Source organism: Calidris pugnax, unplaced genomic scaffold (genome assembly GCF_001431845.1).
Source record: "Calidris pugnax isolate Ruff unplaced genomic scaffold, ASM143184v1 scaffold56, whole genome shotgun sequence".
In the NCBI taxonomy this organism is placed as follows: domain Eukaryota; kingdom Metazoa; phylum Chordata; class Aves; order Charadriiformes; family Scolopacidae; genus Calidris; species Calidris pugnax.
In genome coordinates, this window is record NW_015090839.1 from 5,077,952 (window position 1) to 5,090,885 (window position 12,934).

Genomic DNA, 12,934 nt, shown 5'->3' on the forward strand with positions numbered 1-12,934 from the left:
CCCCTCTTCCTTCTCCTGAAAAAGTCAGGCTTTCATGTAGATACTCTCTGCCTCAAAACTTCCCAGTGGGAGTGATTTTGATAAGGCACAGTCCTGCCAAACGTTTGATGATCAGTGTGTAATCTTTCCCATAACATGAGTTCTAGCTACTCAGCCTAGCCCATTTGGTGACTCTCTGCAGATCTGCAGATGTTGCTGCATCATAACAAAAGCCCCTGCTCCTATTCCCTTTGGAGCCTCAGAGCAGAAGGGGTTCAATTCGAGTACTGCAGAAACTACATTGACGTTTTTGCTTCCTACAACCTCTGCTGAGACCAGTTATAATACTGCTGATGCTACAAATCAGTAGTATTAAAAGTAATTCCAGCTCTGGAGTAAACAGCCTGTGGATGAGGAGGAGATGAGGCCCTGCAACAGTGCAGAGCTGTATGAAAGAGAAAAGAAAAATATCCCTCAGACTTCTCCCGGCTTCTCACTCTTCCTAGTTACAGTGAGATGCCTTTTTCCTTCACACTTCCTTTCCTCTCCATCAGTGGAAGGGTAAATGCCAACCAAAGGGTTACACACAAAAAATAAAACTGATTAAGATTCAGATAAAGTGGGTTGAGTCAAAGCAAGGGTCTAACTGAAAAACAACCCTTTGGTGGGGAAAATATCCCAACCAAGTTTCTGCAAATAATTGCTGCAGTCACCATGTTGGGCTTCCTCAGGCTTAGAACTGAAAGACCTGCTGCCCACTGGGACCTGTGCAGTGTATTTTGGGACACTGGCAGTTTGCTTTATGGCACTTTTCTTCTGCTGAGGAGAAGACAGGCCAAGCTAGCACACTGTGTCATTGGGACAGGTAACTGAGGAGTGGTGTTTGTTCAAGTATGATGTTAAGCTGAAGCTCACTATTTTGGGATCCCTGTGGCATATTATTCCCACAAGGTCACTCTGGGGCACTATAAAGTGCCCCTTCCAATTCTTCCTCACTCCCTCTTCCCTGAACTAAGGTTTACTAAACTCATCTGCTTCTTGTTAATTTCCACAGAGAAAGTGCCCCATCCTCCTATGGATCTGTCAACATGTTTGCAGGAATCCCGGCTGCAGGATACTGGGCGCTGACTGGCTGCATAGCAGAGATTGAAGCTGCTCGGTATAGTCCTTGCCTGGGTGGTCTGATTTTATCCTGGTGATTAAACTCCCTGGCTAGAAGAATTGGAGCTATTCCCAATGATAGCTGGGTCCTGAAATCTCACACTCTCCCTCACAGAGAGGGGCAGAGCTCCCACCAGGCTTCCCCTCCTCCTTTTCTTCCTCCTCCCCCTGGTAAAGCTGGCCAATTCAACACATTCTTCAGTTCACTAGCATTAATAACCACAAAGTACTAGAGCCTAGTAGATATTTACTGCAGCCCCCCACACCAGCCAGTGATAGGGACCTCACACAGATCCAGCATTGCAGAAGAAAACCTTCTTTTTACCTTACAGCATATTTCAGAGAGGTAGCATGCTATTCACAAAGAAAAAAACAAAACAAAACACACACGTATCCAGATCCAGCCACCTGGCTCCAGATCTACACACATGCTCTGCATTTTAATGTCCTCCTCCCCATAGAAAGTCCTGCAATACAAGCGCATGGAAATATTTTATGCTAAACACACGTGAAATAAAAACTCCAGGATTAATGCCTGGTAAGAAACACAGCAGAGGGAAAAGAAGTCTGGATTATTTTGGTCACAGCCTTCATCCACCAGAAAAGACCAAAGCTTAACAGCAGGTACAGGCGAAAAAACCCTCTTAGTTGAGAAGTAACACAGCAGCCAGTAAGGTTCCTACATCACAAATCAAGGCAAGAAGGCAACTAAGTCCCTACAAAATGAAAGAGGATCACTGAACTGTATCTTCAGCTTCATTCCCCAACTCACCACCTTGATTATCCAATAGTTCTATTACTACCTTAGGCTCATGCTACACAATGGGCAAACTAAATAAGAAAATTTTAGTACAACTGAAAAATTGAGTTGAGTATCGTTAACACACTGACAACACTGCAGATGAACCACTACACATACTGAAGGCAATAGCAATGGCAACCACAACTGAACACAGTTTTTCAAGAGAGGGGATGTAATTGATACTTACATAATTACATGCTATTTCCTATCCTGTTCCTTAAACATGCTAGTAATTTTTGTTTGCTGCCTTTACTGCTTGACTTAGAATAGGTATCTCCACTGAGCTTTCCACAACAAAATTCATTTTTTCTTCCCTGAATGATTAATTTAAAGCTTATTACTTCCAGTAGTTAAAATTATTGCTTGTCAAGTAATCAGTTATCTGTAAACACTGAGCTTCATCTCCCATTGTCACCTGCCATCATCTTGCCCAGTTAATACAGTTAGATTTCTCTTAGTTTTTCTCATAATAATAATTAAAAAAAGAATACAGATGTACTGACAAACTACCAGGAGGTAAGCTCAAGTTAAAGTTTACAGCACACACATAACTTCACAGTAAATGAACACCTGGACACTTGTAGCCCACATTATACTGACAGTAAGAAGTTACCTCATGTAGTAAACATGAGCTGCACAAGCGTGTGTTCACATGGATGAACACTACAGAGTGGTTAATCTACTGTAAATTCACACCCCATAATACCTTGCAATAACTTGCTTTTATATTCATTCTTTAAGCAATAACATGCCAGTCAGTATGAACCTCCTCCTTTCAAACATTTAATTTACACTCCATCGTGTGCATTCTGTGCCTAGAGTTATCCGCTTACCGTACAGCAAACCAGCTAGCAATTCTTTTGGTTGCTTTCTGGTTTCAATCTATAATAAAACTTTACCTCTCACCCTATAGATACCTGGCTGGCTTAACAGTCCTTGCTGAAAGCTTGTCAAAAACTTCTTTGAAAGTTTGAACAACAAGAACCAGTTTCACCAGATGCCGTATTTCTCAGTTCAAAGAATTCTAATAGATCAAGACATGAGCTGGGTGTTTTGGAGGGTTTTCTTGGGGTCTGAGTTATGTTTATCTAGGTGAATTAAGATTCCATTTTTATTTCAACTCAATTTATATCTGCTAGTTGAGCAAGACTCGCTGCTTAAACTTACAAGAACTTTTAGGGTCCTTATTACAGATAAGCACATTTGTTGCCTTTCTGTCCGCTGTAACAGCTTTACCACTGACCACACCTTTCAGTAGAAACTTAGTCACTTCACTGTTAATTTCTGAATTCCTAAATGTACCTTCCAGCCACAGAAATCTCAAAAACATGTTTTGCCTGTCTTTTCTCCTAGGAGCTTAACTTCATTACCTGGAAAGAAAAATGTAGCTCCTCGGTATCTACTATGGTGAAAAATAACGCAAAAGACATTTAGTATCTCTAATGTCCATATCCTCCAAAATTTGCTTCTACAGACCTAGACTGTATCCTCACTGAATTAATAAATTAATCTATCAATATCATATTTAAGGAAATCTGTTTTCCCATGGCATCCCTGGGTGTCTCCTTGGCCAATAACCACATCATTCACAAGTCTGCTATCCTTGCTGTCTTCAAGATCTTTCCTCCCTGTGTCCCCCTAAATTACAAGCAAGAAGCAGCACACACTGCATCTAGTTCCAAATTAGAAGCCTGTTCACTGCTAATTAATATGTGCATTCTGACTGGCTAGGCAGCAGTCCAAACAGAAGAGATACCTTTAACTCCATTTTAGCCCTCGACTGAAACACTCCCATGGGCCTTGCACTTCCACACTTAACATTTTTCACGAAACAGGTAATAACATACTGTCCTCAAGACTAATTTAGTTGAAACTTGGGGAATTTGGACATGGGCTTTCTCTTTCTTACTTGTTCTCTTATAATGTTTTGAGCTTAGATAACCTCCTCGTTATCTTACTCAGACATGAACTTACCAGGTTAATGCTGCATCCTCAAAAGCACACATTTTCAGAGATTTCTGTGTTGCTTGCTCCCAAACATACTGGGGAGTTAATTAGAGGAACACATTTTTTTGACTACTATGGACACTGATACAGTTAGATGGCAAGTACTGGAAAAACCAGTCAGTGTTTAAAAGATCTCTTATGGATAGAAATACATAACTCTCACTGTTTGTCAAAACCTCAAAATCAGCTTTACTATTAGATTTTATGTAATCATAAAGCCATTATAAATATGTTAAGTAAATAAAATTGAATAAAATTCCCCAGAATTAAAAACTAACATTAATTGCTAACAGCTATATTTAACAATAAAGATTCTCCCTAGCAGCTTCACTGTATTTATTTATTTGTAATACTGAATATTTATCTTTCATAACCTAACTTGAGATTGTCATACTTCAGTGTGCCCTTAAGGCAATACCTTTCCTGCATCTACCATTAAAGACAGTTCCATAAGTTATCCAAACAGCTGCTCCTTTTCTACTCTAAGAATAATACTGCTTCTCTTTTCTCTCTAGTCATCTCTCTCTCATTCCTGCAACTGGGCAGTAAGGCATCATACATACAGTGATGCAGGGGATTAAGTAATGATTCTTATGGGTATACAATTTCCATTGTATACCACGGTGAGGGCACCCTTGTTTTCTTCATGTTGTAAACATGAAGATGCACTGACAAAATTTTATACAATGTAATGAAAAATATTTTCCAAAGGTAAAATGCTCTCCCACACTTTGTGAGGCTTTGAGGCTTTCAGTCTTTGAGGACTGAAAATTAATTGTGTACAAGGGAATGAAGCCACACATCAGTAATGCTTTACCTTCCTACCAACTCCACCTCCCTCCCACACTTTGTGAGGCTGTCTTTGAGGACTGAAAATTAATTGTGTACAAGGGAATGAAGCCACACATCAGTAATGCTTTACCTTCCTACCAACTCCACCTCCCATATTATCAGAAGTGTTCACGTTATGAGTACCACTGTGAAGTTCCTCTCTGGTGTTTCAGAAGTGAATGGAGAGAGTTACCAAGACAGAAAGCTGACATAATCACAAAAAACTTGTTTTCTTAAGAGAACAGATTTTTAATATCTTGTTCAAAGCTAGTCAGAGCTTACACTTAAAATTTTCCCTTTGAACATTGTCATTTCAGCAGTAAATTGTCTTAATAAATTAAACTGATTTAATTCAGAGGGTAGAATGCACGGGTGTAATACAGAAGATGTGAAACAGGTGCTTTGTGCATGGGTAGGAAATAGTGAGGCACAGCAGGGGCTGGAGAGGGACAGAGGTGGACTCCCAACCAGAATGGCAACATCATTCCAAGCACAGCTGTTGAGGCTACATTCCTGGGAACCCCGGAGACCCACGCTAGTACACGGATACCAGAAGCAATTCTCACAAGGATGGGAATGGAAAACAAGCTTCCCAGCTGCTCTTGGAAGGAGGCAATGTATTCAGAGTACCCCCGCCCCCAAGACACAGCTGGGCACAACACAGGAAACCAAGGCACAGACAAAGGCATTCAACTCTCACGGAGAAGTTCTTGCCCTTGGAAAAGAAATACAGTCCACAGCAATAGTAGTATTTTCAAAAGTCTCTCTTTCACACACCCCCTCCAAATCAATAGTCCTAATCTTGCCATTAAACATAATTAAATCCAAATATTAAGTCCCTTTCGTACCAGCCAGGTACTTTCCAACAAGGAGATGAACTCCAAGTTTCTGAAGCAGCTTTAAACAATTGTACTACTTTTATTATTTAGGTGAGTAATGTTCTCTTCCAGCGGTTGTCCTCACGTCAATTTATTTTAGAATGCTTAGACTTTAAATGGACTATTATATTTCAAGTGGCTTAAACAGAAGAGGGAAAAGGGGGAAAATAACAATTCAGAGTCGCCTCCCTAGAAATGCACAGGAAAGCAGTGCCCTTTTTAACTAAATTGACCTCATACAATTATTGTTAAATAAGACCAAGCATAGATTTTTTTTTAATACATATTTTCAAATCCTCTGCCCAGTCTCGCTTTCTTCTATGAAAGGACTTCAGCAACGTTCTCGTCATCTCACAGAAAATGAAAACTCTTGTCGCTGTGAACACTTCACAATAACAATATGAGAGATATCTATTTTCATGAGATTTAATCCTTCCAGCATGTCTCAGCCCAGCACTGAGACAGAAGTCTGCGACAGATTTTTCTGCTGTCTGACTCTAGCTTCACTGCTTACATACCTGTTGTGTAAGGAGACTGATGTGGCTTGCTGGGGAATATTGACAGGCTGCTTGCTTTTCTGCTAGCTGCTGCAGTCCTGATGCTACCATACTGGGACTGTAACGTTTGTCCTGGGAAGAAGCATCTTCTACATCCTTGTGCATCCTGGCTGAACCCACACGCTGCCCACCTGGACTGCGACGGCACAAACCTACCAAAGAAACATTTCAATAGGTTTAGTGAGTGATGTATCTGATTCTCTCAGCCTGCTGATCACATAAATACAAAAGCAGTTATAATACATCCTGCAGATTCTAGAGAAAATACAGCCTTCTATTTTGTATGGGAATAGCCTATATGAGCTTTTATCAATTCCAAACCTGTATTATCTTTATCATAACATATCTAATGGCACCCAAATCCAGAGAATATTGGCTGCTGTAATCTAAGTTAAATCTATGACGTTTTTCCTTTAAAACAAATAGATACCTTTAAATAAGCTACTCAGTTGGGAAGTCAGATTTAGTTTAATGCTAGAATGGTCGTTAATATATACATAGCAACCCTAGTGAACATGTGCTGACCCTGACCTACAAACTAAAGCAAATGTATACCACCATTAAAAAAAATAAAAATAAAAATAAAAATAAAAATATATTATCAAGAGCACAGTTGTTAGCCTGTGTGTGGTTCCCAAAACTTTCCTAATAGATTACAGTCTGCATGCATAAATTCCTACAGCTTCGTCTACTCTTTAGATTCCTTACACTCTAAAGTTGCAGAGTGTATATATAAATATATACACTATAAAGTTGCATAGTTGCTCAACTATGTTCTACCCCAGCATGGCAAATGAGAGGTCTCTAGATCTTGTATTTAAGATACTCTTGGATATGGTAGTGCTGAAACGTCCTAGAGAACAAGATACAGTAACGATTCATTCAGATCTTTGATTTTTTAAGGTCTTGACACACCTTTAATTATTCAACAATTATGAGGTTTCATTAAAGGATTTCTCTGCATGATAGAGAAACACAGAACTAAGAACAGCACATAGACTGAGATAGGACTGCTAACCAAAACTCCATTAAAATCATCTAAACTAGAGATCAGTAATAGAATCAAGTGAAAAAAGTGAAAATGTATAATACTTCATTTCCCAGTTCTTTCTGAACAAGTCCAAAGGCTGAGTTCAAGTTCAAGGCTGAGGGGAAGCCATATGGCTCTCTACAACTACCTGAAAGGAGGTTGTGGTGAGCTGGGTGTCAGTCTCACAGGTAACAGGACAAGAGTGAACAGCACCAAGTTGCGCCAGGGAATGTTTAGATTGGATAACAGGAAACATTTCTCCACTGAAAGGGTTGTCAAGCATTGGAACAGGCTGCCCAGGGAAGTGGTTGAGTCACCATCCCCAGAGGCATTTAAAAGATGTGTAGACATGGACTTTAGGGACATGGTTTAGTGGTGGACTAAGTAGTGTGAGGTTAACAGCTGGACTTGATGATCTTAATGGTGTTTTCCAACCTAAACAATTCTATGGTTCCCTGTTCATCTGCTCAATAAAAAGGCGCCTTGTGCAAACAAGTCCTGCTTCCTGCACTCCTTTCCATGAGAAATTTAGCACCATTCAACAAAACTCATAATTCTGGAAATGTAAAATTTCTACCTACTCCAGAACAGAAATTACACAATCTCCATGCTGAACTAGCAGGTTATTATGGACCCCAGAACACTCACCTACTTTTGCAGAGGATGGTCGGGACAATCTTTGGCTGTAGATCTGAGCAGCTCTTGAAAAAGATGAGAATGGGCCAATAGTGTAGCTACCAGAATGATAACGATGTAACCCTGCAAGGCTAGAAGACTGACTGAACACTGGGTTTGTGAAGACAGAAGAGCTGTCAGGAGCTGTGCTCTGTGAGGAGGGCAGTGGGGATGGGGACTGAATCAGCCTGGGACCAACTGGAGGAGCTGGCAATGAATGGGGACCAGGCACCTGTGAATTTTCAGAGGCTGCAGGCTGAGATGGTATGCAGGAACCAGTACTTCTCTGGAACGCGGCACCAGAAACAGAGGAAGAAGCAATAGGAGGGCTGCACCGAGGTAATTTCACTTCAGCATTTAAAGAGGAGGTGGGTCCTTCTGGAACTACACAAAGATAATGGGCACACTATATGAGAAATAGATGCTTTTCAGGTCCTTTGGATAATATCAACACACCAAAGATGCCTCTAGTCAGACACGCTGAAGCCAAAATGACCTCATCTACCAGCAAAGACAAGAGGCTCCACATGGTAAATATACTCTTTCAAAGCTTGCCATATCTAGATCTTCCCCCACAGAAGAGCAGCTAACTCTTTCATACTGCACACTTTGCAGTATTTTTTCTTGGGTTTAAAAGAAAAAACTGCAGAATCTTTCCCAAAATTGGGCATTTGACCTCTCAGTTTGAGCCCAAAGGTTCCAACCTTTGTTTAAAACAGTATATGCATTTATTATTTTTTTTTTATGATGATTTAAGCCAGTTCACTTACAGGTTGATTTAACTTCTTTGGATTTATAGCCTTTTAATGTTCCTTCTGTACGCAGATCCGCAACTAAGCTTTTGAGCTGATCCCCTTTTATTTTTTTCACCACCTCAGGACGCTCTATAACAAAATCAAGAAGTTAGGAAGTAGAATAATGCAAACTGGGATATCATTAGAACAGGACTGCAGAATTTAAACCTTGTCACAAGAGACTTTCTTGCTAATATTTACTGTAGACCATACAACTCTATTGATCACAATTGTGCTGTCATGTACAGCAGCATGGACTACTGGATATGTATGGCTGGTACTGCACTTCCTTCCATGGAACGCCTAATTAGGCTCAAATATACAGACTGTGCCCTCCAATGGGTATGCTCACTGCAGGTAGCATAATTTAACAGGCCTTGATTTCTCTCATTCCTTACTTAGATAAGAATGAAAGTAATGAGTGATAAGAATCTGTTCATTTCATATCTTGGTGCATTCAGTTTGCCAACTCCCGTTTCAGTCGTAAGCCACCATATCTAGTTCCTTGTAAATACTAGTCCAGATTCATCCCATTTCACTTCAGGCAAAGAAGGCAACGGTGCAGTTACTCTAGTCTTGACATATAGAGGCAGTTAAGAAAAAAAAATTAGAAATATGCAAACTCAAGAACCTGAATAACATTCTGGGGGGGTTGTTCTCTTGCCATAGACTGAAGTTAAACTGGATTCGTCTAAGCAACATCACCTCAGAACTGCCTGCAACACTTACCTCCTTGAGGCTGTTTCTCTGTCTGATTACTGGTGGTGCTGGATTTTGTGCTTGTAGAGTTTGTCCCTAGGAAGACACTTGCTGACTTGTTTTTGTGTGTGTAAAATGTCAGCACTTCCTCCAGGTCACGTTCACTACAATAAGGAGAGAAGAAATGATGTAAGTGAAGATTCTAAGCTTTTCTGTGTTCACATAACAAAGACAAGAAACTATAAGGAGGCTGAAGAGGGGAGTAGGAAAAAAAAAAAAAGGTATGAGGCCAGACAAGCTGATGATTTGCTCAGTTCTGCAGTGTAAGGGTGGATGCAAAGGAACATGTCTTGGTTAAACCTGAGATTCCCACTGAAATGACATTTTCTTATGCACTAGAAAATTCAAAACATTCAGAAACATTCCCAGGATAAATAAAAAGCAAGTGAAAACTCCAAACACATTTTTGGAGAGATCAGCTCAACAGGAGAGATTCAGTTCACAGCTAAATTTGTGAGTCTTCCCTTGGTGCTCTCTAGAACAAGTAGCCAACTTGTTTGAGAGACATCAGCTCAGCCTCTGCTTTACTCATTTTAATAGTTTGAATTTAGCTGTGGAGGAAGAAGAAGAAAGAGGAGGGAAGAGCTTGACAATTAGCCAAAACTGCAGGATAAACAAATAGACCAGTCAATATTTTTGTCAATCTTACAAAACTCACCAACATTTCTCATTTTCTTTAGAAGAAGAGAGTTTAACTGTCCCAATGGTCTAAATGGCTATTGGTCACAAGTCACTATCAGTTACTTGGCAATTCATGTTAGAGCTTGTGCAAGCTGTAATTCTAATTGTTTTGATATCTAACATGCTTTCCTTTTGCTTTATAGTGTTGCTTCAGCATTAGTGAGCGGGTACATGGCAGAGCAAACACCAAAAGCAAGAAGTATAGTGCCAGTAGTTACAATAAAACATAACACAGGAATATAAATTCGGTTAGCAGCAGTTATAATCCTTCAAAATGTCCTCCACATATCACACTTAGTACTAATCTTAGTTAGATGGAGCTTTGGTAAAAGCAATATCTAAAGCCGATCCCACTGGAGTTTTGGCCTTCAGGGCACGCTGCAAATTTCACCTTTTCTTCCAAACCAATAAGAACAGAAGAGAAAAGGAAATGGAAGAATGAAAAATTGTTGGTGGGAAGGTGCTTTAAGGCTTTTAAGTGCATTTATCAGCATAAGTATATACTTTTACATTGCACTGAGGATGTTTAGAAGCAATGGCTGTAGGATGAACACAATGCCATCCATGCGATATCGAAGTTAGTAATTGGGATTGGCTCATTGATTCTAACTGGCAACATTTATTATCCATTTTCTCCAGTGTTGCATTCACTGTATTGCAGAACAAACTCAAGTTGAAATCTACCCTCTCTGCTTAGCTCCAAATGACTCGCTCATTGATTTAAGCTTCAAGCACAAAGCAGTGTCAGATATCAGAGTTTTCAAACATACCTGATACTTCATAAGAAGCAGAAAGATCATCACTAGAAATATTCTGATCGTTGGCAGACTGGCTTTTGCTGTTCTTTATCACTCAGGCAGATGATCCAGCAAAGATCTCCAGCCCCCGCCCAGACTGTGCACCACACCATGATGGCATCGTAGCCAATAACATGGAAACAGAAGAGTACACAGTTCTGGCCCAAACAGACACCTCTTAGCATTTCTGGCAAAAAGCAAAATGACCTGCCTTAGGAGGCAACAGTCATTTTAGTGGCCAGAGATGTCAGAGAACCAAGAGCATGCTGTGGGCCCATTTAATCTGCATTTCTAGTGACAGGAGTAGATGCTATGGTATATGGTATTCAGATATCTTGAGTATCATTCTGTTATTGAACTCTATCTGAAAAGCAGCAAGACGGAGCCTGTAAATCTGTTGCAGTAATGACTCCATCAATTATATTAGCAAAATGTAAAATTCATTGTTATCCCGAGAATGTAGCATCAAGAGACTGTAAAGCCACCTGAACTTACTTAAGAAGCTTCAGCTATCACCCACTTCTAATCACTCACAAAGTCCTATCCAAACAAAAAAAAAGAAAGAACAGTTTCATAACTGATCATGAAAAAGTAGTAGTGACTGTCAACCTTCCCAGAGAAGACAGAAGGACATTAAAAAGGCAGATAAACCCTACCTGTCCAGATATTGACAGAGGTCCTTGACCATATAGGCAATGTTATATATGGGTCAAATAAAGGAGTCAAAAGAAATCAGTTTATGTGCTCAAAAATCAGAGACTTTGAGGACATAATGCAGTTGACTGAATAATTTCAGAAGTCTCCATAGTCATGCAGCTATAATACCATTGTTTTTCATACAATGCTGCAAGCCATAAGGAGTATTTACCCATTTTCAAAATACATTTCCTGCCAGATTCTTGTAAATTTAAGGCAGATAAATTTCAGAGCATGCAGTTAGAAAACGCTGCTTTTTCATTGTGAAAGTAACTGCTTGCACTGAACTGCCTTAGCAAGCTAAATAAGAAGCTAGGATGGAGACAGGAAGTCTAACTTCCTTTCTTCCTCATCTCAAAGTCCAGACCCGGAGAGTTCCTGAAGAGAGGCACCAAGCATAAGATTTTTTTCTGAGAGCAGACATTTGAGAGCCAGAGTCACAACAACTGTTCAACCACAGCAGCTCAAGACCATCTGAGCAGCATCTCTAGTTTCATTGTCCTTCCAAAGTACCACTGCATTTGCTCCAGCATCACAGGAAAGGAGACCATTAGCTCGACATCATTGGTTTGAAATTTACACAGACCAGGGCAACAACTGGCGTCCTTTGGGCATCAGATGCTACAGTCAGTAAAGGTATCTAGAGGCCTTTAGATCAATCAGATAATCTTTAGAACAACCCCATTACCTTCAGGGCTGAGAAATCCTTTGACAAAGGGAACAAAATCCATTCCTACCTTGCTTTGGTAATAAAGTTCTGAAAACCTTCAGGATTTACTCCCTCCTCCTCCTCCTCTTCCTGTTTCTTTTTTGATCGCTTCTGAACCATCTGCTCTGTTTCCTGTTAATAAGCAGTACCAGTGAGTATCTCTGTGTAATTACTTTATGATCCATGGCATAGCTACAGCTCAGAGAAGACAAAAACAATTCCACAGGATCTAAGAAAAAAGAACTCCAAAGAGCCAAATTATAAGTATTTCACTATGTGCAACAGAATGGATAAATATAGAGAGCCCCAGAGACAGTATGCTAAGCATACACTAAACTCCTCATTCCTCCACTTGACATAACTTATTAGAATTGATTTGCTGAGAAGAGGTCAAGTTTTCACAAATACGTGCCATTCCTTCAAACATACTCTTTGCTGGGACATGAGGAAGTATTGAGGGGGAAAAAAAAATTTAAAAAAATTCCTTACAGATATTAGGTCCCCTTTCTACTTTTCCTGTTTCTGTCACAGAGTTCCTCAAAATAGCTTTTATCTGAGCATCTGTCCCAAAAGGAGAT

At 40.0% G+C, this 12,934-nt stretch overlaps 1 protein-coding gene across 3 annotated transcripts in view; it reads right to left on the reverse strand.

The window, feature by feature from the left end:
* TTLL5 (tubulin tyrosine ligase like 5) overlaps positions 1–12,934 on the reverse strand; it is a 129,790-nt gene that overhangs the window by 64,257 nt on the left and 52,599 nt on the right. For all 3 annotated transcript variants that reach the window (XM_014941808.1, XM_014941807.1, XM_014941809.1), the window contains 5 exons: positions 12,385–12,488; positions 9,444–9,577; positions 8,691–8,804; positions 7,894–8,304; positions 6,177–6,367 (listed from right to left, as the gene is read on the reverse strand). In XM_014941808.1, the coding sequence (XP_014797294.1) occupies positions 6,177–6,367; positions 7,894–8,304; positions 8,691–8,804; positions 9,444–9,577; positions 12,385–12,488 (954 nt within the window). The remainder of the gene's footprint in view (positions 1–6,176; positions 6,368–7,893; positions 8,305–8,690; positions 8,805–9,443; positions 9,578–12,384; positions 12,489–12,934) is intronic.